Source organism: Hippoglossus stenolepis, chromosome 14 (genome assembly GCF_022539355.2).
Source record: "Hippoglossus stenolepis isolate QCI-W04-F060 chromosome 14, HSTE1.2, whole genome shotgun sequence".
NCBI lineage: Eukaryota > Metazoa > Chordata > Actinopteri > Pleuronectiformes > Pleuronectidae > Hippoglossus > Hippoglossus stenolepis.
The window spans coordinates 3032762-3057568 of NC_061496.1; the positions used below are offsets into that span (position 1 = coordinate 3032762).

The 24807-nt window shown below is 41.9% G+C and overlaps 2 protein-coding genes and 1 pseudogene across 3 annotated transcripts in view; all 3 read left to right on the forward strand.

Moving 5' to 3' along the window:
- LOC118121155 (leukocyte elastase inhibitor A) overlaps positions 1–10544 on the forward strand; it is an 81361-nt gene extending 70817 nt beyond the window's left edge. The window contains 4 exon segments of the mRNA XM_047343104.1: positions 9066–9208; positions 9390–9551; positions 10099–10228; positions 10231–10544. Of these exon segments, the coding sequence (XP_047199060.1) occupies positions 9066–9208; positions 9390–9551; positions 10099–10228; positions 10231–10496 (701 nt within the window). The 3' untranslated portion in view covers positions 10497–10544.
- Positions 1–17689, forward strand: part of LOC118121266 (leukocyte elastase inhibitor-like) — a 57921-nt gene extending 40232 nt beyond the window's left edge. The window contains exons 3-7 of one of the 2 annotated variants that reach the window (XM_047343102.1): positions 672–809; positions 909–1026; positions 1113–1255; positions 1446–1613; positions 17222–17689. In XM_047343102.1, the coding sequence (XP_047199058.1) occupies positions 672–809; positions 909–1026; positions 1113–1255; positions 1446–1613; positions 17222–17641 (987 nt within the window). In that variant the 3' untranslated portion in view covers positions 17642–17689. Of the gene's footprint in view, positions 1–671; positions 810–908; positions 1027–1112; positions 1256–1445; positions 1614–16277; positions 16421–16610; positions 16779–17221 lie in introns of both variants that reach the window. The other variant, XM_047343103.1, reaches the window with a different exon arrangement.
- On the forward strand, positions 14740–24492 carry LOC118121267 (annotated as a pseudogene).
- Positions 24493–24807: the final 315 nt, after the last annotated feature.

Below are 24807 nucleotides of genomic sequence, written 5' to 3' on the forward strand. Positions count from 1 at the left end.
GATGCAAACCCATCGGGGAATATATTCTTTCTCCGCTTGAGCATCGTTCAGCTCTGGATATAGTCTGCCTGGGAGCCAGAGGAGACACAGCTGCTCAAATGGAAAGGTACATCACACCATGTCTCTGTTCCCTGTCATTCCAGGGCTCAGGCTGTGGGACCAGTTGGTTATGATGGAGCAGACTGAGCAGTGTTTCTAAACCATCTGTTCCTTTACCTGACTCTGAATAAATCCCTGACTGGGTCCAGTATGTGCTGTTCTCTGACAGCAGGACATTGAACTGACAGTTGAGTTCAGTTCATTAAACCAGTTTGCTTTCCGGAACAGAAGAACAAATCTTACAGTTTCTTTGTATCTTATTTTTTCGTCATCTATTAATGACTTCAGTGTAAAAAATGTGCAGATTTTAATCTGCAGTGTCTCACTCGGGTTTCTACACAAGAAATCTCTATAAACAGATTCTGCGTGTGAATATGTAGAATTTGCAGGTGAGAGATGAGATTTTGGAACCTTCTGATTTCTACATTTTACAAGTGGGCTGGCAGGAAAACTTCCAGAAAATGTTGGGAGCAGCTGACTTGGAGATTAGCTTCCTCACCTACAGACCCTGGACTCTGAGGTGCACATCTGAAAGCATTTAAATGTCATGTGTCAATCCAAACTTCCCACAGGCCCTGATATTCAGCTCTGGTGAAGAGTTCCACGCTGAATTCAAGAAGCTAATCGCAGACATCAACTCACCATCGGCATCATACATTCTGAAAACAGCCAATCGTCTGTATGGGGAGAAAACCGCAAAGTTCCTCCCTGTGAGTTTTCATTTTCCACTTATCAAAGCTGAAATTGATGCTTAAATTGATTTTTTTTAAATTTCTTTGAAAGTATAAGATGAAATCTGCTCTCTGCAGCAATTCCTGGAAGCCACGTGTAAGTACTACCAGTCAGGCCTGAAGACTGTGGATTTCATCAGGGCCGCGGAGGCGAGCAGAGTGGAGATCAACACCTGGGTCGAGCAGCAGACAGAAAGTACGACTTTACACCTGAATTGAATGAAAAAGGGAATAAATCTTTCTACATTGTTCTGAATTGTCAGGTTTTCTGTTACATTGCAGATAAAATAAAAGATCTCCTGAAGCCGAGGACAGTCTCTGATGGTACGAGGCTGGTTCTGGTCAATGCCATCTACTTTAAGGCAAACTGGATGAACCGCTTTGATAAAGCAACCACCAAAGAGATGCCCTTTAAAGTCAGCCAGGTAAAAAAATCGCTCATCACAATTTAGCATGTTGTGTATTGTGTGTCCTTTCATTCGTGGTTATTACATTCTATGTCCCTTAGCTCCTCAAACTAGAGTAGATAGTAATTTCACTTAAACTTACAAAGGGATTTGTTAGAAACTTTGATTTGATCCAAACGCCTCAGTTGATTGTGTTTCTGTGTGTCAGAATGAGAGCAAACCAGTCCAGATGATGTACCAGAAAATGAATCTGCACTGCAACTACGACCCTGACTGCGCTCTGCAGATCCTGGAGCTGCCGTATGAGAAGGATGAGCTCAGCATGTTCATCCTGTTGCCTAAAAGGTCCACAGACGGCTCCGACCCTCTGCTGAAGGTACACAGCATAAAATCAATTGATCAGATTGTTTTCACATTGAGAAGCTCAGATAAAACCTGCTGCTCACTCCCCGACGAGCACCTAACAGCAGACAGACAATCTGGTGAAGGAAGTTGAACATCTATGCACTAAAAAGCCAGATATTTTCCTCTTTAACAGACACTGTTTTAACTAAACAACTGAAGTTTAGCTAAAACGAGGCAACAGCAGCTCAGTCGATTTTTTTAGGGGGTGGAATATACAACAAGATGGAGAATATCCCTTGTACTGCACTTTTTAATGCCTACCACCAGTTGGTGTTATCGGATGTTAGCGACCACCAGCAGATGTTAGGGACATAACTTCAGTTGTGTACCTTAGCGTCATCAGATGTTTCAGCCTTTTAATCACAAGACACTTAGACTCTTCTTAGTTTAGATCAAATGTATTTGCTCTGTTCCAGCTGGAGAAGAGTGACGCTGGAGAGGCTGAAGGAATGGACCAACAAGAAAAACAATGACGACAAGTCATACGTCCACGTTCACCTGCCAAAGTTCAAGCTGGAGGAGGACTACGAGCTGAACGAGCCTCTGTCCAAGCTGGGCATGACGGACGCGTTCTGCGCGTCAAAGGCCGACCTGTCTGGCATGAACGGCAAAAGAGATCTGTTCCTGTCTAAGGTGGTACACAAGGCCGTCGTGGAGGTGAACGAGGAGGGCACGGAGGCGGCTGCGGATGCGGCCACAGGAGCCGTGGTCACTAATACTTGCTGTGGGTTGAAGGAGGAACACTTCACAGCAGACCACCCCTTCCTCTTCTACATCACCCACAATAAAACCCAGACCATCCTCTTCCTCGGCAGGTTCTCGTCTCCTCAGTAGACAGAACCAGGAGAGGAAGATATTCAAATAAAGGCTTAATCCTTAAAATGTGGTCTTTATTTTCTGTGTTTTTGTCTGTTTTTGCACTGAAGTTATAGATGAAGCTATTAATTAATGAAGAATATCATGATTTGTGTGTTGATTTTGGAAAGACAATTTCTGGAGTTTGTGTTTCACATGTGAGGAAGCAGCAGGAGATCGTCCGGGTCAGACTCGTTCAAAACAATAGAGGCTGTCCGATATTGAATATGGTTAAAATGGTTCTAATAAGTGAGATATAAATGTGCAGTATATTTCCTGCTGTGACAGAATTACATAACATATAAACCAAAGATAAACCAAAGAAAGAATAATGATGATGAAGAAGTGAACCAGCAAAGTTTGTAATCAGAAAGTATTCATGCAGTTTATAGCAGAATTAAAAACTGAAAAGCAATAGTATAAATTGCACTAATGCCCACTTCAGAAAAAGGTAAAAAATATTAAAATATATTGAATGCATTTGAAGATAGTTTGCGTCCCAGCGAGGCGATAACACCGTCCCGTTTTGAAATGGTTCCTTCCATCCCGAGCAATGACGGCTCCAACAGGCGGATCCCTCTCAGGCCGACCTATCCCAGGGTTCATTGCTGTTTTTCGGGGTTAGGGGATAATGGCGGCGGATAAAGACCAAAACATCTGATGCTGACACTTGAAAATGTTTGTATCATGCTTCAACTCGCATGTTAAGAAACCAAGGAACCAGAACTGGGCCAGATTGTTACTGAGCCCCGGACATTCTGCTCCGAGGGTCGTGTACAATGCACACGGATGAAGACCATCACACGAGTGAAGGACACGTTCCTCATGAAAGACACAAGCTCTGCAAACCCAGCACACGACGGCTCACATGTAAACACACATGCTGTGCAGTGTGCACAGATGTACACACTCACTATTCCCGACATACTGGGAACCCCAGCCCCTCCGATCCTTCACACTGACAACAACTCGGCAACCTCGGCAGACGAGTGTAACTGTAGAGCTTTGATCCGATGTACTTTTCCATTTGGCCCAGAACAAAGCAGGACTCTTGTTTTAGTCCTCAGCAGATTGAGTTGCATTTCGTTTTGCATAAAAATTCTACTTGAATCAGCATTGGACTCAGTCGAATTTACGTTTATCTCTCACTGGTGTTGGGACCTGGTATTTGTGAACTACAGTTCGGCCTACATGTGTAGTCAAAACCTGACCACGTGTTTTTTGTTCTGGAGACAAACCAGAGCCTCCAGAACTCAGTCTCCCAGGGTGCTTCAACGTCACACACAGGTGTGAAAAATTACCAGGGACACAAGTTTCAACCACTATTGGTCACTCTGGGCCCCATGACCCATGAGGTCAGCAGGCCAATATAAGCCAAGTCCCCCGTCTCTTCTGTCTCTTTCGACTCATTCTCTTCCACTCAACTCTCCAAGAGGAAGTAGCAGCTTCTCAACTCACCTCTCTTTCTGCTCAACTTCAATGGAGGAGAGGTGCAGCTTTCACTCACCAGTGACTTCCTCACCACAAGCTCTACCAACCTTCAAGCAAGCCTGTCTGGAGCAGACTGCTAAAACCTTCCAAAAGGCAGCAACGTGAGAGCCTGCCTAAGAACTTCAGCACAAGAGCTGCATCGCACAGCAGAACCACAACAACAGGAGCCACAAACCAGCAAGACGACTTCACTGGACTTCAAACAGCACATCAACCTTTTTTCCCTTTTCATGGACGGGGAACACAACTGGGCTTAATAATTACACTAGGCTAAGCAAAGACTGTTTATTCGATTCCATGTGATGTTTATAAGTTTGATTTGTGTTGCTGTGATATTTTGGTTATAAGTTATTTGAAAGTTAATTTTAAGCAGTTATGTTATGCTCTTCACAGTCTTTCTTTGCATGCAACTAGCTACTTTCTCTAACCTACACGCATACTCACGTACACATATTTATATAGTAAGTACACCTTTAGTAATTTGTGTTTGTACTTTATTATATTCATAATAAATGTTTTTCTTTCACAAATGTTGTTTTCATTAATATTGCATAGGTGTGAATTTTGCCAACCTCTACACTGTCAAGAACTCTATATCCTTCAACTTTGCTAACTATCTATATGCTAATTTTGGTTATAGTTATTCATTTAATACTTAATCAGATTTTCAAATTTGTACTTTGTACTTTTATGACTTAATCAATAAATTGGCTATCTTTTCCCTTCCTTTGACGGGTGGTGCCCCGAGGTAACTTTAATTAATTATAGTTATTATTTAATATTAATATTTTTAATATTAATATTCAATATTTTTGTCGAATAACCTAATTTATTGAATGCCGAAAGGCTGTTTAATGGTGTCACGTTTATTGTATCGTTGCACAACACACCGTCCATGCAGACAGTCAGATCTACAAGTAGTTTCAGCTGCAGTTGTGCACATACCTCAAAGCGGTATTCAGCACCGCCCTCTGTCTCATGCGAGAACTTTTCCTTCACTCTTTATTCTGTGTACCTGTCGCTCTGAATCCTGATGCTCATAATAGAGACATTTGTGTGCGATCATAACACCCCCACTTCTGCCATATATTGAAAAAGAAGCTGAAACAAAATGCCTGAATCCACCCATTTATTTGGATAGGCACCAAGAGACAGATGCTAACTAAGAGACAGACAGGCGTAATGGAAAATTCCACTGTGATCAATGTCTTACTGCTGTTTTAACTGTTTTCTATTACTTGGTAGTTTCACCTCCTATTGACCTTTATATGTGCAACTGGGTGCTGGGGTTGTTTCCTCCTTCTATGAAAGTGATGCAAGGCGGCAAGCGTTTGCTGTTCATCACATTGTATAAGCGTTCCTTTTAACGACCGTGGTTGCCTCTGAAGCTGTTGCATTTCATTTAACCCTCTGCAGAGCTAATAATTAAAACTCAAAGACAACTCGGTCTGAGAAACTCATTATTTCACATCTCATGATAGATTCCCACTACACAGACAAACAAAGGTGAAAACATAACCTCCTATGCCATTAAAAACTGAAATTAAATTCTACTTAGGGTTTGAAAAGGCAAATAAATGCATTTAAGTAAAAAAATCAGTTTGAAACCTTAACAGTTTCTTATGGCCAACAAAATGTGTGCGTGTCATTGATTATTGTGAGGTGTTTTCTCTGATTTGGTCCTTACATGAAATCAGGGCACTTCTAACTTGATGTTTTGGTGGTAACATTCAAAGAAGTTCTTCATGAACTCATATTGTGACTCAGGTTCCACGAGGTGTTATATAAACTGTTCAAGGTGTGGGGAGACAGGAAGGAGGAGGGCTTCTGAAGGGAGTCTGGTGGCAGGTTATGTAACAGAGGGTCCAAAGGTTTATGTTGGGCCATGGTTCTTTGTAGAGCACATTTCGGCCTACATGTTCAGTCAGAGCCTGAAGCCGCATGTTCCTCCAAGACTCAGTCTCCCAGGGGAGCCTGGAGGGTGAAACCCCCAGGGACACAGGTGCACAACTCCCATTGGTCACTCTCTGGACCCCATGACCTGTGAGGTCACCGCGGGCCAATGAAGCCAGGTTGATCAAACTCTTCTGTCTCTTTTCTAAACTCCTCAACGGAGAAGGCTGTGAGCCTCGTCCTGCCTCTTCCTACAATCCTTCCACAGGAGGGGCTGTGGAGCCTCTTCTCAGCTCACATCTTCTCTTCCCATCCAACTCTTCGAGAGGAGCACAAAGGTGCAGCTTCCAGCTCATCTCACCAAAAACCTCCTCGCCCTCCAAGCTCTACCAACGTCTAGCAGCAACTCGATGTCCTGCGCTTACCTTCCCAGCCAACAACTGAGCTACCGCTCCTTGAAACCAGCAAGACGACACAAAACTCACGAACTGCACAGCAACTTCCTTTTTCCCCTTTCCACGGACTGGTAACATAAACTGGGCTTAATCATTATACTAGGCTAAGCAAGACTGTTTATTCGATTCTGTTTGAAGTTTACTAAGTTTGATTTTGTGGTGTTGTGATATTTTGGGTACAAGTTATTGAGAAAGTAATGTTAGTCTGTTATGCTCTGCACAGTCTTTCGTTGCATCCAATCTAGTAACTTCCTCCTAATTTGGCACACACACACAGACACACACACACACACACACACAGACACCACGCATAACTCTTCACCTCATTAGCTCTACAGGTCGTAAACATTCCAATAGGTGGGGAAAGGGTGTTATCTCTCTTTTGGCCAGCGACCATCTTGAAAGCAGCTGACTCACACAGACACACACGTGTATACACCATACCTATCTTTGTTTAGCAATTAGACCGTTAGTAATTTGTGTTTTTATACTTTATTATATTCATAATAAATGTTTTCTTTCTAAATGTTTTTCATTAATGTTGCATAAGTGAATTTCGCCAACCTCTACACTGTCAAAAGGACATATCCTTCAACTTAGCTAACTATCTATAGTAATTTTGGTTATAGTTATTAATTTAATTGGTAATCAGAGTTCCAAATTTGTAGTTAGAACCTTAATCTATGAGACTTAATCAATAAATTGGCTATCTTTTCCCTTCCTTTGAAGGGTGGTACCCCGAGTAACTAATCAATTAAAGTTATTATTTTAATATTAATAATAAAAATGACAAAATATTATCTATTTTTATTATTAATAAAAAACAAATTTAGGGCGAGAATGAGTTCATTATCTCTGATGTCCCACAGACACACGTTTCTCTGAGTGGCCTGAGCTCAACGCACTGCAACTCAAGAAAACACATGCAAACGGACAAAACACAAGCAAAGTAAGAAAACGTCTTCATCAATTTGACAACACAACACATTACAGAAACGCGCTGCAATTCCGGAAACGACAACTGAAGTGTTTCCAGGGGACACCTAAAAGTGATGGACACTGCTGCCACAGGAGCCAAAAAAACATCCAAACGTCCCACAAATTCAGTTCCACAATATGGACGATACATTTCCTGGAGAGAAGGAAGAATGTGAACGCTAAGTGCTGTAAATTACTCACAAACAGGGGCTTGCTTGTTAGCGCTGTTTCTTCAGTTCAACAGGAAAAAACGGCATGTCTCTAGCTCAGACCATTGAGGAGTCATGACGCTCTAAAGACAACATGATATTTGAGATCGTATACGATCCCAGTGGCTCTCAGAAGGTTAACAGTAGACATCTGCAGTAATAAAGTTTATTATTTATAACAAATAAGTTATAAAGATGAATAAATACACTTTATCAGAGTCATTGCACAAAGAGGTTGTGCAAACATTTCCTCAGAATTGTTTGCACAAAGAGGTTGTGCAAACATTTCCTCAAACTTGTGTCAGTTGCATTTTTTCCCACTGGTGCGCAGTTGGCCTATAACGGTGTTTTGTTCCCAGCAGTCAGACTCATCGCCCAGTCACACCCACACATATATTGTATATATACTGGTGTACGTGTTCCTCTACTGACCACTCAACCTCCAGGTTCACATTCTCTGCTTCCACGTCTTCTCATCTCTCAGGTAATTTGCGTATATAATTCTATCTGATTTGACGTGTCGGGGTTTTTTCTCCATCACGTGCTGTGAGAGAATGTTTGTTATGATTTGGCTCCATATACAAATAAAATTGAGTTTGGTTGAATCCCAACTCATCTGGTGGGTCTCGGGGGTCTTGGCACATTTGTTCCATAAAAAATTTTTTTTTATTCATTACAGGACAACCTTCGCACATCCCACCAGCCATGAGGCAACAGCGGCAGCAACAACAACAGCAGCACCCAAAGTGGCTCAATCAGTATAACAGTCAAAAGGGTCAATGCAAAGGTCAATCCAAAGCTCAATCGACATCTCAGGCAATGTGGGCTTTATGCGGACTCTGAGCCAAGCAAACCCATCGAGAATATGTTCTTCTCTCCGCTGAGCATCCAGTTCCAAAGCTCTGGCTATAGTCTACCTGGGAGCCCGGGAGACACAGCTGCTCAAATGGCTTAGTTACATACACCATGTCTCTGTTCCCTGTCATTCAGAGACTCAGAGCTGTTCTGAGCAGCTGACTTGGAAGTTGACTTCCTCACCTACAGACCCTGGACTCTGAGGTGCACATCTAAAGCATTTAAATGTCATGTGTCAATCCAAACTTCCACACAGGCCCTGTCATTCGAACTTGGTGATGATGTCCACGCCGAATTCAAGGAGCTAATCGCAGACATCAACTCACCATCGGCATCACACATTCAGAAAACAGCCAATCGTCTGTATGGGAGAAAACATAAAGTTCCTCCCTGTGAGTTTCTTTTCATATCCACAGCAGAAATTATTACTTAAATAGAATTTTTTTACTTCCTTGAAAGTGTAAGATGAAATCTGCTCTCTGCAGCAATTCCTGGAAGACACGCGTGAGTACTACCAGTCAGGCCTGAAGACCTTGGATTTCATCGGGGCCGGAGGCGAGCAGAGTGGAGATCAACACCTGGGTCGAGCAGCAGACAGAAAGTACGACTTTACACCTGAATTGAATGAAAAGGGGAATAAATCTTTCTACATTGTTCTGAATTGTCAGGTTTTCTGTTACATTTCAGATAAAATAAAAGATCTCCTGAAGCCGAGGACAGTCTCTGATGGTATGAAGCTGGTTCTGGTCAATGCCATCTACTTTAAGGGAAACTGGATGAACCGCTTTGATGAAGCAAACACCAAAGAGATGCCCTTTCATGTCAACCAGGTAAAAAAGTCGCAAATCACAATTTATCATGTTGTGTATTGTGTGTACTTTCATTTATGGTTATTACATTCTATGTCCCTTAGCTCCTCAAACTAAGAGTAGATAGTACTTAACTTTAAACTTACAATGGTTTGTTAAAACTTGATCAAGCAGCTCAGTTGATTGTGTTTCTGTGTGTCAGACTGAGAGCAAACCAGTCCAGATGATGTTCCAGAAGAAGAATCTGAACTACAACTCCATCGGTGATCTGCAGATCCTGGAGCTGCCGTATGAGAAGGATGAGCTCAGCATGTTGATCCTGTTGCCTAAACAGTCCACAGACGGCTCCGACCCTCTGCTGAAGGTACACAGAGTTAAATCAATAGATTTTTTTCACATTGAGAAGCTCAGATAAAACCTGCTGCTCACTCCCCGTCGAGCACCTAACAGCAGACAGACAAAGATGGAGACAAGCTGGGGAAGGAAGTTGAACATCTATGCACTAAAAAGCCAGATATGTTCCTCAGGAGTTGGTAGAGACCAAAATGGTAAAACTACTACATGTGTATAATATGCATCTTACAACTGACCAGCCTGTGCCAATGTTATTTGTCTTTAACAGACACTGAGTTTACTAAACAACTGAAGTTTAGCTAAAACGAGGCAACAGCAACTCAATCGATGACTGTTTGTTTAGGGGTGGAATATACAACAGAATGAAGATATCCTTGTGCTGCACTTATTAATACACCACAATTCATTGCTCGGATATTAAAAATACCAGCAGATGTTGGGACATAACTTCAGTTGTGTACCTTAGCGTCATCAGATGTTTCAGCCTTTTAATCACAAGACACTTAGACTCTTCTTAGTTTTTAGAGACGTGATCAAATGTATTTGCTCTGTTCCAGCTGGAGAAGGAGCTGACGCTGGAGAGGCTGAATGAATGGACCGACAGGGAAAACATGTTAGTCCACTCAGACGTCCACGTTCACCTGCCAAAGTTCAAGCTGGAGGAGGACTACGAGCTGAACAAGCCTCTGTCAAGCTGGGCATGACGGACGTGTTCTGCGCGTCAAAGGCCGACCTGTCTGGCATGAACGGCAAAAGAGGACTCGTCCTGTCTAAGGTGGTACACAAGGCCTTCGTGGAGGTGAACGAGGAGGGCACGGAGGCGGCTGCGGCCACACCAGCCGTGGTCACTAATGGTTGCTGTATCTTCACAGCAGACCACCCCTTCCTCTTCTTCATCAGGCACAATAAAACCAAGTCCATCCTCTTCCTCGGCAGGCTCTCCTCTCCTCAGTAGACAGAACCAGGAGAGGAAGATATTCAAATAAAAGCTTAGTCCTTAAAATGTGGTCTTTATTTTCTGGGATTCGTGCTAATTAGCTGGGTTTTTTCTTCTGTTTTTGCAATGAAATTATAGATGAAGATATTAATTATTAAGAAGATATTTTGTTCACAATGATTCGTGTGTTGACTGATTTGGAAAGACAATTTCTGGGTTTGTGTTTCTGTAAGGGTTTTGTATTTGCGGTGTTTAGGTTCCCACCTCTTTTTGAAGAGAGGTGTTTTCTGTTTATTAGTACATCCCTGTGTTTCTTGTTTCACACTCCGGGTTCTGTTTCCTGTTTTATTTTGTAGTCTGGGTTCTTGTGTCTCGTGTCTAGTTTTACTTCCTGTCTGTGATTGTCTGCACCTGTCCTCATGTGTTACACCTGTGTCCCATTGCCCCTGTCTTCCCTGTGTCTGTATTTAAGCCTCTGTGCTTTCCTTTGTCCTTGTCGGATTGTTGTCTATCGTCGTTGTCTAAGTGCCGTGATGTCCTGTCCGCCTGTGTTTCTGTATCCCGTGTCTCCTGAGCTCCAGTCCTGTTCACCTGTGTAAGCCTCCTGTGTTTTCTTTGTGCTTTTGTTTGTTCAGTTTAACTTTTTAAGATTCCTGCGTTTATTCTTGTTCTTTCATTAAAAATACTCTAAGTTTAAACTCTGCATCTGGGTCCATCTGCCTCACCAAATCCTAACAGTTTCACATGTGAGGAAGCAGCAGGAGATCGTCAGATTGACTCGTTACAACAATAGAAGCTGTCCGATATTGAATATGGTTAAAATGGTTCTATTAAGTAAGATATAAATGTGCAGTATATTTCCTGCTGTATTAGAATGACTTGAAATAGAACAATGAGCTGAAAGTCACATTATGTCCCAGCTCCAGAGACATGTAGACGTCTGTATCAAACTATGCTGAGGCTCACCTCTCTCTTGTGAGCATTGTCTGGCACCAGAGAGATTATAGTATGTAAGTGTCCTCATTAATAGATCGTTGCAGAGAAAGGATCAGGAAATAAAGAATAAAGTTACTGGAGGGTGTGCAAGTAAAATGAGCAGTTCACGGACAATTTTCAGAAACAGGGCTGATGGAACACGTTTAAAATTACTGACAACGACCCAACATTTTTAAAAAATTGAATTAAAAGTAGTAAAACTCAAAGATCTGCTCGATTTCAAACTGCCAAAACAAAAAGCACAGTCATAAAAGATGTCTGACTGTCTGAGCCAAGTAGCCTGATAGCAGAAGGAATGAAAACTTTAAAAAACGTTATTACTATTAATTTACAAATTGTACAGATTTATCCTTTTTAACTTTAACCCCTTTTTAATGTTGTTTATTTGTCTCGTTTAAATTTAACAGTTTTGACTTGTACATTTTTGACTTTAAATCGAGTTCTTTACATTTTTTCAAGATAAACTTCATGTTACAAAATGTCCTGTACATTAGTGGTGATAAAAGTACAGTGTAAAAGTATAAAAACATCAAATCAGCGATAAATAAAATCAAATGACATAGAACCGGCTCGCCTGATTCCCTGACACTACCTCAGTGTCACCGGGGGGTGGCGGTAGTGAGACCGCTCGGGAGTGAACCCACCGCAGAAGAAGAGACGGAGGGAGGACAGTGCAGATGAAGTGACGCGTGGAAGTTGAAGAACATCTGTTTATAAACACACTGGACATCTACCTCCTCCTCCACCTGCGTGTGGATCCGTCCGAGCCGACCCCTGCTCCTCTTCCTCGGGGACAAACAGCTGCTTTCATTGTTATTATTAGTATTACTAGTAATAGTACTTGTAGTTGTAGTAATAGTACTTGTAGTAGTAGTAGTAGTTGTAGTAGTAGTAGTAGTATGCTGTTAAATGTACCAAACCTCCCCTGTACCTGCCAGTTTATTCTTATTATTATACACCTAGATACAGCTCAGTTAATGTAGTGTGATACATATAAATGTTGACTAACCTCAGTCAGGTTTTCATGTTAAACTTTTCGTCCATCCCATATGATGGTTTGCAGATTCAGTGACTTCTTTTAAATCACATTTTTACATGTGATGTCATCTCTTTATTCTTACATATTACAATTATTATTTTTTGCTCTTGTGCAATGTTGTCTCCTTTTTATTGATTCTTCTTATTTGTATTTGTTGTTATGGCTTTTACGTGATGATATCTTCTTATTGCACATTGTAACAAAATATGTGATTTCATAACACTTTGTCATTATTTTTGATATACAAATTTATTTAAGTAGTTTTGAACTAGCAATTATTTATTTCAGAAATTAACTCATTGGTTTGTAACAAGTCATTATTTGGAGATACATCATTATATTTGATTAGTAAATCATTTCTTATCAGTTCCATGGAAATCAGATGAAGCAACACCTCTGACACATGTGTTCATTGGAAAAACAACCATAAGAAAATCCTCCCATTGTCCTCAGATGTTCTGTCACAGAAGGGTGGGGGAGGTAGGTGTGCTCTCCCTGCCTCAAGCTTCATGTGTGCACCAAGAACAGAGCCACGCCACAAATACATTTGAATGATAAACATATTTGTTTGGATGGTTTGATTGACCTGAAGCTGCTGGCTGTCTCTGTGTCCCGCTGTGGGTTTCTCAGGAGGTGCTGAAGGTGATGCGCACCATGGATGGCGCATCGTCCACGGACTGAACACCACCGTGCCCACAGTTTCCTTCTCAAACAAAGTTGATGCCACACAAACATGCAAACAACTGTATGAATCTGTGAGTGTTGCTTGACCGAGACTGAAATATAAACCTCCAAAGTGTCCCTTCTAGAGTTTTCTCCTGGCTTCATCTTTTTGTCCTCCGTGCGTCACACAGATGATGGAGAGTCCATCTGAGTGACAGAACCAAGCTGTCAAGGCCTGTAGCCAAAGCATCTGCGGTGGTGGGACAGCTGGGTGAGAAAGAGCAAAAGACTGCGAGGACCTGGCAGTCATCAAACAACTCAGGAAGGAGCAGACCAAAGTATCCTGTCTGCCATAAAAAAACACCTCAAAGCTGTAAGATGTGTTTTCAGAGCGGCAAACAAAGTGGAACTATATTCTGACATTAAGTGTTTACAGTAGCTTTGCCTTCGCCGCCAGTAGTTAGTCAGGACTGATAAGAACCAATCAGGAAGTGGATATTGATGAGTCATTGTCTTCCAAATGTCTGCGTTTTTGTCGTCCACACTACAACATTTTCAAACTAAAGCGGGGGCAGGCGTTCAACTTCTGTTTAGGTGAGCAAAAACTTGGGAGTAGTGTAAAGTAATTTCACATTGATGCATTCATAGATTATTGTTTTCCGTAAAAATAGGAATAAATCAAATCATATGGCGCCTGAAGAGGCGTTCCCTCGACTCAGCTTTCTGAAGTTGCAGCCTAGTTAGTACGGCCAGACATTAAAATGGAAGTTTAGTTTGTGGCACCAGAGAACACAACATTCTGCATGTTCCTGCAGTGTGTTTGTCTTCTCTGAACCTGATTCCATTATAAACTTTGAAAGCATGAAATTTAATATTTTCACCATAACTCTGCACACGGTCAGTGCATGAATTCATTTGAATGCAACGTATAATTCATTTTCTGTGGCATGATTTGTCATTATCGCCATTAAACACCACTTTTATCATGGTTTAATTTACTTAGGGATAAAAACTATTTCTTAACTAGTTTGCTGTAACTGCGGCCGTATTGCTCACAGAGGCTGGGTCCTTTATGTCATAAGAAATTTGAAGAGAGTAAAGGCATAAAGAGAAGATTTGATGTTGGAAGATCAGAAACATATCACACATGCCCTTGTTTGTCATGAGTTACACCCATACATCAATCAAAGCATTCTGTACTTCTGTTTAGGCAAGAATCCGGCTCCATACAGGAATCTCCTTCTTCGTTGTTCACATTTGAAAGGCACACGCGATTAATAGTAATATTAATAATAATAATAATAATAATAAGCTGTATTTATAGAGCACTTTTCATAACATATGTTGCAAAGTGCTTCATAAAGGCACAACATAAAAACAGAGTTGTAAAACATTAACATGCAGATTCTCAGTAAAAGTGATAAAGATAAATAAATGCATTTAGCAGGTCATCGCACAAAGGAGTTGTGCAAACATTTCCTCAGAATTGCTGTCAGTTGTGTTTTTTCCACTGGTGCGCAGTTGTCCTATAACGGTGTTTTGTTCCCAGCAGTCAGTGACTCATCGCCCAGTCACACCCACACATATAATGTATATATACTGGTGTACGTGTTCCTCTACTGACCACTCAACCTCCAGGTTCACATTCTCTGCTTCCACGTCTTCTCATCTCTCAGGTAATTTGCGTATATAATTCTATCTGATTTTACGTGTCGGGGATTTTTCTCCATCTCCAGTCTGTTTGTTATGATTTGGCTCCATATACAGATAAAATTGAGTTTAGTTCAATCCCAACTCATCTGGTGGGTCTCGGGGGTCTTGGCACATTTTGTTCCGCAAAAAATTGTAATACAATCAAGGAGCAATCAGGTGCATTTCTGTTCAGATTTAAAAATATGTCTAAAAAGCATTTTTTGTTCATTACAGGACAACTGTACATCCTCAGCCATGGGCATCAGCTTTTCAATCAATGCCTTTGCCTCGGAGCTGTTCCAGACTCTGAGCGATGCAAACCCATCGGGGAATATATTCTTCTCTCCGCTGAGCATCAGTTCAGCTCTGGATATAGTCTACCCTGGGCCAGAGGAACACAGCTACTCAAATGGAAAGGTACATCACACCATGTCTCTGTTACCTGTCATTCAGAGACTCAGAGACTCAAACTGTGGGACCAGTTGGTTATGATGGGCAGACTGGAGCAGTGTTCTGACCATCTGTTCTTTGGCTCTAGATAAATCCTGACACAAGGTCCAGTATGTGCTGTTCTCTGACAGCAGGACATTGAACTGACAGTTGAGTTCAGTTCTACATTCGTAGTTGCTTTCGGAACAGAAGAACAAATCTTTACAGTTTCTTATTTGTATCTTATTTTCGTCTCATCCTATTAATGACTTCAGTGTAAAAAATGTGCAGATTTTAATCTGCAGTGTCTCACTCGGGTTTCTACACAGAAATCTCTATAAACAGATTCTACATTGTGAATATGTAGAATTTGCAGGTGAGAGATGAGATTTTGGAACCTTCTGATTTCTACATTTACAAGTGGTGGCAGGAAAACTTCCAGAAAATGTTAGGAGCAATGACTTGGAGATTAGCTTCCTCACCTACAGACCCTGGACTCTGATTGCACATCTAAACATTTAAATGTCATGTCAATCCAAACTTCCCACAGGCCCTGTCTCATTTCAGCTCTGGTGAAAGTTCACGCCAATTCAGAAGCTAATCGCAGACATCAACTCACCATCGGCATCACACATTCCACAAAACAACCAATCGTCCTGTATGGGAGAAAACGCAAAGTTCCTCCCTGTGAGTTTTCATTTCCACTTATCAAAGCTGGAAATTGATGCTTAAATTGATTTTTTAAATTTCTTTGAAAGTATAAGATGAAATCTGTCTCTGCAGCAATTCTGGAAACCATGTGAGTACTACCAGTCAGGCCTGAGACAGTAGTTTCATCAGGGCCGCGGAGCGAGTAGAGTGGAGATCAACACCTAGGTCGAACAGCAGACAGAAGTGCGACTTTACACCTGAATTGAATGAAAAAGGGAATAAATCTTTCTACATTGTTCTGAATTGTCAGGTTTTCTGTTACATTGCAGATAAAATAAAAGATCTCCTGAAGCCGAGGACAGTCTCTGCAGTGACGAAGCTGGTTCTGGTCAATGCCATCTACTTTAAGGGAAACTGGATGAACCGCTTTGATAAAGCACAGACCAAAGAGATGCCCTTTAAAGTCAGCCAGGTAAAAAAATCGCTCATCACAATTTAGCATGTTGTGTATTGTGTGTCCTTTCATTCGTGGTTATTACATTCTATGTCCCTTAGCTCCTCAAACTAGAGTAGATAGTAATTTCACTTAAACTTACAAAGGGATTTGTTAGAAACTTTGATTTGATCCAAACGCCTCAGTTGATTGTGTTTCTGTGTGTCAGAATGAGAGCAAACCAGTCCAGATGATGTACCAGAAAATGAATCTGCACTGCAACTACGACCCTGACCACGCTCTGCAGATCCTGGAGCTGCCGTATGAGAAGGATGAGCTCAGCATGTTGATCCTGTTGCCTAAAAGGTCCACAGACGGCTCCGACCCTCTGCTGAAGGTACACAGCATAAAATCAATTGATCAGATTGTTTTCACATTGAGAAGCTCAGATAAAACCTGCTGCTCACTCCCCGACGAGCACCTAACAGCAGACAGACAATCTGGTGAAGGAAGTTGAACATCTATGCACTAAAAAGCCAGATATTTTCCTCTTTAACAGACACTGTTTTAACTAAACAACTGAAGTTTAGCTAAAACGAGGCAACAGCAGCTCAGTCGATTTTTTTAGGGGGTGGAATATACAACAAGATGGAGAATATCCCTTGTACTGCACTTATTAATGCCTACCACCAGTTGGTGTTATCGGATGTTAGCGACCACCAGCAGATGTTAGGGACATAACTTCAGTTGTGTACCTTAGCGTCATCAGATGTTTCAGCCTTTTAATCACAAGACACCCTCTGCTTAGTTTTAAGATCAAATGTATTTGCTCTGTTCCAGCTGGAGAAGGAGGTGACGCTGGAGAGGCTGAAGGAATGGACCAACAAGAAAAACAATGACGACAAGTCATACGTCCACGTTCACCTGCCAAAGTTCAAGCTGGAGGAGGACTACGAGCTGAACGAGCCTCTGTCCAAGCTGGGCATGACGGACGCGTTCTGCGCGTCAAAGGCCGACCTGTCTGGCATGAACGGCAAAAGAGATCTGTTCCTGTCTAAGGTGGTACACAAGGCCGTCGTGGAGGTGAACGAGGAGGGCACGGAGGCGGCTGCGGATGCGGCCACAGGAGCCGTGGTCACTAATACTTGCTGTGGGTTGAAGGAGGAACACTTCACAGCAGACCACCCCTTCCTCTTCTACATCACCCACAATAAAACCCAGACCATCCTCTTCCTCGGCAGGTTCTCGTCTCCTCAGTAGACAGAACCAGGAGAGGAAGATATTCAAATAAAGGCTTAATCCTTAAAATGTGGTCTTTATGTTCTGTGTTTTTGTCTGTTTTTGCACTGAAGTTATAGATGAAGCTATTAATTAATGAAGAATATCATGATTTGTGTGTTGATTTTGGAAAGACAATTTCTGGAGTTTGTGTTTCACATGTGAGGAAGCAGCAGGAGATCGTCCGGGTCAGACTCGTTCAAAACAATAGAGGCTGTCCGATATTGAATATGGTTAAAATGGTTCTAATAAGTGAGATATAAATGTGCAATTATATTTCCTGCTGTGACAGAGAATTACATAACATATAAACCAAAGATAAACCAAAGAAAGAATAATGATGATGAAGAAGTGAACCAGCAAAGTTTGTAATCAGAAAGTATTCATGCAGTTTATAGCAGAATTAAAAACTGAAAAGCAATAGTATAAATTGCACTAATGCCCACTTCAGAAAAAGGTAAAAAATATTAAAATATATTGAATGCATTTGAAGATAGTTTGCGTCCCAGCGAGGCGATAACACCGTCCCGTTTTGAAATGGTTCCTTCCATCCCGAGCAATGACGGCTCCAACAGGCGGATCCCTCTCAGGCCGACCTATCCCAGGGTTCATTGCTGTTTTTCGGGGTTAGGGGATAATGGCGGCGGATAAAGACCAAAACATCTGATGCTGACACTTGAAAATGTTTGTATCATGCTTCAACTCGCATGTTAAGAAACCAAGGAACCAGAACTGGGCCAGATTGTTACTGAGTCCCAGACATTCTGCTCTGAGGGTCGTGTACAATGCACACGGATGAAGACCATCACACGAGTGAAGGACACGTTCCTCATGAAAGGCTCAAGCTCTGCAAACCCAGCACACGACGGCTCACATGTAAACACACATGCTGTGCAGTGTGCACAGATGTACACACTCACTGATGCCCCGACATATTGGAACCCCAGCCCTCCGATCCTTCACACTGACAACAACTCAGCAACCTCGACAGACGAGTGTAACTGTAGAGCTTTGATCCGATGTACTTTTCCATTTGGCCCAGAACAAAGCAGGACTCTTGTTTTAGTCCTCAGCAGATTGAGTTGCATTTCGTTTTGCATAAAAATTCTACTTGAATCAGCATTGGACTCAGTCGAATTTACGTTTATCTCTCACTGGTGTTGGGACCTGGTATTTGTGAACTACAGTTCGGCCTACATGTGTAGTCAAAACCTGACCACGTGTTCTTTGTTCTGGAGACAAACCAGAGCCTCCAGAACTCAGTCTCCCAGGGTGCTTCAACGTCACACACAGGTGTGAAAAATTACCAGGGACACAAGTTTCAACCACTATTGGTCTCTGGGCCCCATGACCCATGAGGTCAACCCAGGCCATCTGACCCAAGTCCCCCTCTCTTCTGTCTCTTCCGACTCTCATTCTCTTCCCTCAACTCTCCAAGAGGAGAAGTGTAGCTACTCCAGCTCACCTCTCTTTCTGCTCCAACTTCAATGGAGGAGAGGTGCAGCTTTCCACTCACCAGTGAGGAAACTTCCCTCACCACCAGCTCTACCAACCTTCAAGCAGGCCTGACTGGAGCAGACTGCTAAAACCTTCAAAAGGCAGCGGCTTGAGCCTGCCCTGGAGCCCAGCACAAGAGCTGCATCGCTGTAGAACCACAACAACAGGAGCCACAAACCAGCAAAGGCGACTTCACTGGACTTCCAAACAGCACATCAACCTTTTTTCCCTTTTCATGGACGGGGAACACAACTGGGCTTAATAATTATACTAGGCTAAGCAAAGACTGTTTATTCGATTCCATGTGATGTTTATAAGTTTGATTTGTGTTGCTGTGATATTTTGGTTATAAGTTATTTGAAAGTTAATTTTAGTTATGTTATGCTCTTCACAGTCTTTCTTTGCATGCAACTAGCTACTTTCTCTAACCTACACGCATACTCACGTACACATATTTATATAGTAAGTACACCTTTAGTAATTTGTGTTTGTACTTTATTATATTCATAATAAATGTTTTTCTTTCACAAATGTTGTTTTCATTAATATTGCATAGGTGTGAATTTTGCCAACCTCTACACTGTCAAGAACTCTATATCCTTCAACTTTGCTAACTATCTATATGCTAATTTTGGTTATAGTTATTCATTTAATACTTAATCAGATTTTCAAATTTGTACTTTGTACTTTTATGACTTAATCAATAAATTGGCTATCTTTTCCCTTCCTTTGACGGGTGGTGCCCCGAGGTAACTTTAATTAATTATAGTTATTATTTAATATTAATATTTTTAATATTAATATTCAATATTTTTGTCGAATAACCTAATTTATTGAATGCCGAAAGGCACACCATTTAATGGTGTCACGTTTATTGTATCAATTGCACAACACTGTCCATGCAGACAGTCAGATCTCGTAGTTTCAGCTGCAGTTGTGCACATACCCTCAAGCGGTATTCAACACCGCCCTCTGTCTCATGCGAGAACTTTTCCTTCACTCTTTATTCTGTGTACCTGTCGCTCTGAATCTGATGCTCGTAATAGAGACATTTGTGTGCGATCATGTGCACCCCCCACTTCTGCCATATATTGAAAAGCTGAAACAAAATGCCTGAATCCACCCATTTATTTGGATAGGCACCAAGAGACAGATGCTAACTAAGAGACAGACAGACGTAATGAAAATTCCACTGATCAATGTCTTACTGCTGTTTTAACTGTTTTCTGTGCACTTGGTGATTTCACCTCCTGTTGACCTTATATGTGCAACTGGGTGCTGGGGTTGTTCCTCTCCTTCTATAGAAAGTGATGCAAGGCGGCAGAGCGTTTGCTGTTTATCACATTGTATAAAAACGTTCCTTTTTAACGACCCGTGGTTGCACTCTGAAGCCTTGTTGCTGACTGTTTAACCTCTGCAGAGCTAATAATTAAAACTCAAAGACAACTCCGGTCTGAGAAACTCATTATTTCACATCTCATGATAAATTCCCACTACACAGACAAACAAAGTGAAAGCATAACCTCCTATGTGGAGGTAAAAAACTGAAATTAAATTCTACTTAGGGTTTGAAAAAGGCAAATAAATGCATTTAAAGTAAAAAAATCAGTTTGAAACCTTAACAGTTTCTTGTAGCCAACAAAATGTGTGCGTGTCATTGATTATTGTGAGGTGTTTTCTCTGATTTGGTCCTTACATGAAATCAGGGCACTTCTAACTTATATAAGAAAGTGTTTTGATTATTAACATTCAAAGAATTCTTCATGAACTCATATTGTGACTCAGGTTCCACGAGGTGTTATATAAACTATGTTCAAGGTGTGAGGGAGACAGGAAAAGGGAGGGAGGGCTTCTGAAGAGGGGGAGTCTGGTGGCAGTTATGTAACAGTGGGTCCAAAGGTTTATGATGGTTGCCAGTGGTTACACTGTGACTCTCCTTGATGGGTGAGGACGAGACATTATCTCAGTAAATCCCACAGACACACATTTCTACGGTGGCCCTGAGAGCTCAACGCACTGCAACTCAAGAAAACACATCTGTGGTTAAAACTTACAAGCAAAGTAAGAAAACGTCTTCATCAATTTGACAACACAACACATTACAAGCAGCTGCAATTCGGAAGCGACAGCTGAAGTGTTTCAGGGGACACCTAAAAGTGATGGACACTGCTGCCACAGGAGCCAAAAAAACATCCAAAACGTCCCACAAATTCAGTTCCACAATATGGACGATACATTTCCTGGAGAGAAGGAAGAATGTGAACGCTAAGTGCTGTAAATTACTCACAAACAGGGGCTTGCTTGTTAGCGCTGTTTCTTCAGTTCAACAGGAAAAAACGGCATGTCTCTAGCTCAGACCATTGAGGAGTCATGACGCTCTAAAGACAACATGATATTTGAGATCGTATACGATCCCAGTGGCTCTCAGAAGGTTAACAGTAGACATCTGCAGTAATAAAGTTTATTATTTATAACAAATAAGTTCTAAAGACAAATAAATACACTTTATCAGAGTCATTGCACAAAGAGGTTGTGCAAACATTTCCTCAGAATTGTTTGCACAAAGAGATGTCCTGACATTCTCAAACTTGTGTCGGTTGTGTTTTTTTCCCACTGGTGCGAGATTGTGGCCTATACTTAGTGTTTGTTCCCAACAGTCAGACTCATCGCTGATCACACACACATATATTGTATATATACTGGTGTACGTGTTCCTCTACTGACCACTCAGCCTCGGTTCACATTCTCTGCTTCCGTCTTCTCATCTCTCAGGTATTTTGCATTTATAATTCTATCTGATTTGACGTGTTGGGGATTTTTCTCACGCTTTGAGAGAATGTGTGTTATAATTTGGCTCCATATACAAATAAAATTGAGTTTAGTTCAATCCCAACTCATCTGGTGGGTCTCGGGGGTCTTGGCACATTTTGTTCCGCAAAAAATTGTTATACAATCAAGCAGCAATCAGGTGCATTTCTGTTCAGATTTAAAAATATGTCTAAAAAGCATTTTTTGTTCATTACAGGTTCTTCATACATCCTCAGCCATAGGCAACAGCGGCAGCAGCAACAACAGCAGCCAGCAAAGTGGCTCAATCAGTATAACAGTCCAAAGGTCAATGCAAAGGTCAATCCAAAGCTCAATCGACATCTCAGGCAATGTGGAGCTGTACCGGACTCTGAGCCAAGCAAACCCATCGGGGAATATGTTCTTCTCTCCGCTGAGCATCAGTTCAGCTCTGGCTATGGTCTACCTGGGAGCCCGAGGAGACACAGCTGCTCAAATGGCCCAGGTACATCACACCATGTCTCTGTTACCTGTCATTCAGAGACTCAGAGCTGTTCTGAGCAGCTGACTTGGAGATTAGCTTCCTCACCTACAGACCCTGGACTCTGAGGTGCACATCTGAAAGCATTTAAATGTCATGTGTCAATCCAAACTTCCACACAGGCCCTGTCATTCGAACTTGGTGATGATGTCCACGCCGAATTCAAGGAGCTAATCGCAGACATCAACTCACCATCGGCATCACACATTCTGAAAACAGCCAATCGTCTGTATGGGGAGAAAACCGCAAAGTTCCTCCCTGTGAGTTTTCATTTTCCACTTATCACAGCAGAAATTGATACTTAAATAGATTTTTTTTTTTTACTTCCTTGAAAGTATAAGATGAAATCTGCTCTCTGCAGCAATTCCTGGAAGACACGCGTGAGTACTACCAGTCCGACCTGAAGACTGTGGATTTCATCAGGGCCGCGGAGGCGAGCAGAGTGGAGATCAACACCTGGGTCGAGCAGCAGACAGAAAGTACGACTTTACACCTGAATTGAATGAAAAGGGGAATAAATCTTTCTACATTGTTCTGAATTGTCAGGTTTTCTGTTACATTTCAGATAAAATAAAAGATCTCCTGAAGCCGAGGACAGTCTCTGATGGTATGAAGCTGGTTCTGGTCAATGCCATCTACTTTAAGGGAAACTGGATGAACCGCTTTGATGAAGCAAACACCAAAGAGATGCCCTTTCAAGTCAACCAGGTAAAAAAGTCGCAAATCACAATTTAGCATGTTGTGTATTGTGTGTACTTTCATTTATGGTTATTACATTCTATGTCCCTTAGCTCCTCAAACTAGAGTAGATAGTAACTTAACTTAAACTTACAATGGGATTTGTTAGAAACTTGATCCAAACGACTCAGTTGATTGTGTTTCTGTGTGTCAGACTGAGAGCAAACCAGTCCAGATGATGTTCCAGAAGAAGAATCTGAACTACAACTCCATCGGTGATCTGCAGATCCTGGAGCTGCCGTATGAGAAGGATGAGCTCAGCATGTTGATCCTGTTGCCTAAACAGTCCACAGACGGCTCCGACCCTCTGCTGAAGGTACACAGCGTAAAAACAATATATTTTTTTCACATTGAGAAGCTCAGATAAAACCTGCTGCTCACTCCCGTCAGGCATAACAGCAGACGAACAAAGATGGAGACAAGCTGGGAAGGAAGTTGAACATCTATGCACTAAAAAAAAAAAAGCCAAATATGTTCCTCAGGAGTTAGTAGAGACCAAAATGGCAAAACTACTACATGTGTATAATATGCATCTTACAACTTACCAGCCTGTGCAATGTTATTTGTCTTTAACAGACACTGAGTTTACTAAACAACTGAAGTTTAGCTAAAACGAGGCAACAGCAACTCAATCGATGACTGTTTGTTTAGGGGGTGGAATATACAACAAGATGGAGAATATCCCTTGTACTGCACTTATTAATGTCTACCACCAGTTGGTGTTATCGGATGTTAGCGACCACCAGCAGATGTTAGGGACATAACTTCAGTTGTGTACCTTAGCGTCATCAGATGTTTCAGCCTTTTAATCACAAGACACTTAGACTCTTCTTAGTTTTTAGAGACGTGATCAAATGTATTTTGCTCTGTTCCAGCTGGAGGGAAGGAGCTGGCTGGAGAGGCTGAATGAATGGACCGACAGGGAAAACATGTTAGTCCTCCAGGCGTCCACGTTCACCTGCAAAGTTCAAGCGGAGGAGGACTGCAGGCTGAACCAGCCTCTGTCCAAGCTGGGCATGACCGGACGTGTTCTGCGCGTCAAGGCCCGACCTGTCTGGCATGAACGGCAAAGAGGACTCGTCCTGTCTAGGTGGTACACAAGGCCTTCGTGGAGGTGGAGGCGAGAGGGAGGGCACGGAGCGGCTGCGGCCACACCAGCCGTGGTCTGTGGTTGCTGTATCTTCACAGCAGACCACCCCCTTCCTCTTCTTCATCAGGCTGTAAAACCAAGTCCATCCTCTTCCTCGGCAGGCTCTCCTCTCCTCAGTAGACAGAACCAGGAGAGGGAAGATATTCAAGCAAAAACATGTTAAAATGTAGTGCTTTATTTTCTAGGATTAGTGTAGCACAATTATTCAAAATTTCTTCTGTTTTTGCAATGAAATTATAGATGAAGATATTAATTAATGAAGAATATTTTTGTTCCACCAATGATTCGTGTGTTGATTTTGGAAAGACAATTTCTGGAGTTTGTGTTTCTGTAAGGGTTTTGTATTTGCCGGTGTTTGGGTTCCACCTCTTTTTGAAGAGGTGTTTTCTGTTTATTAGTACATCCCTGTGTTTCTTGTTTCACACTCCGGGTTCT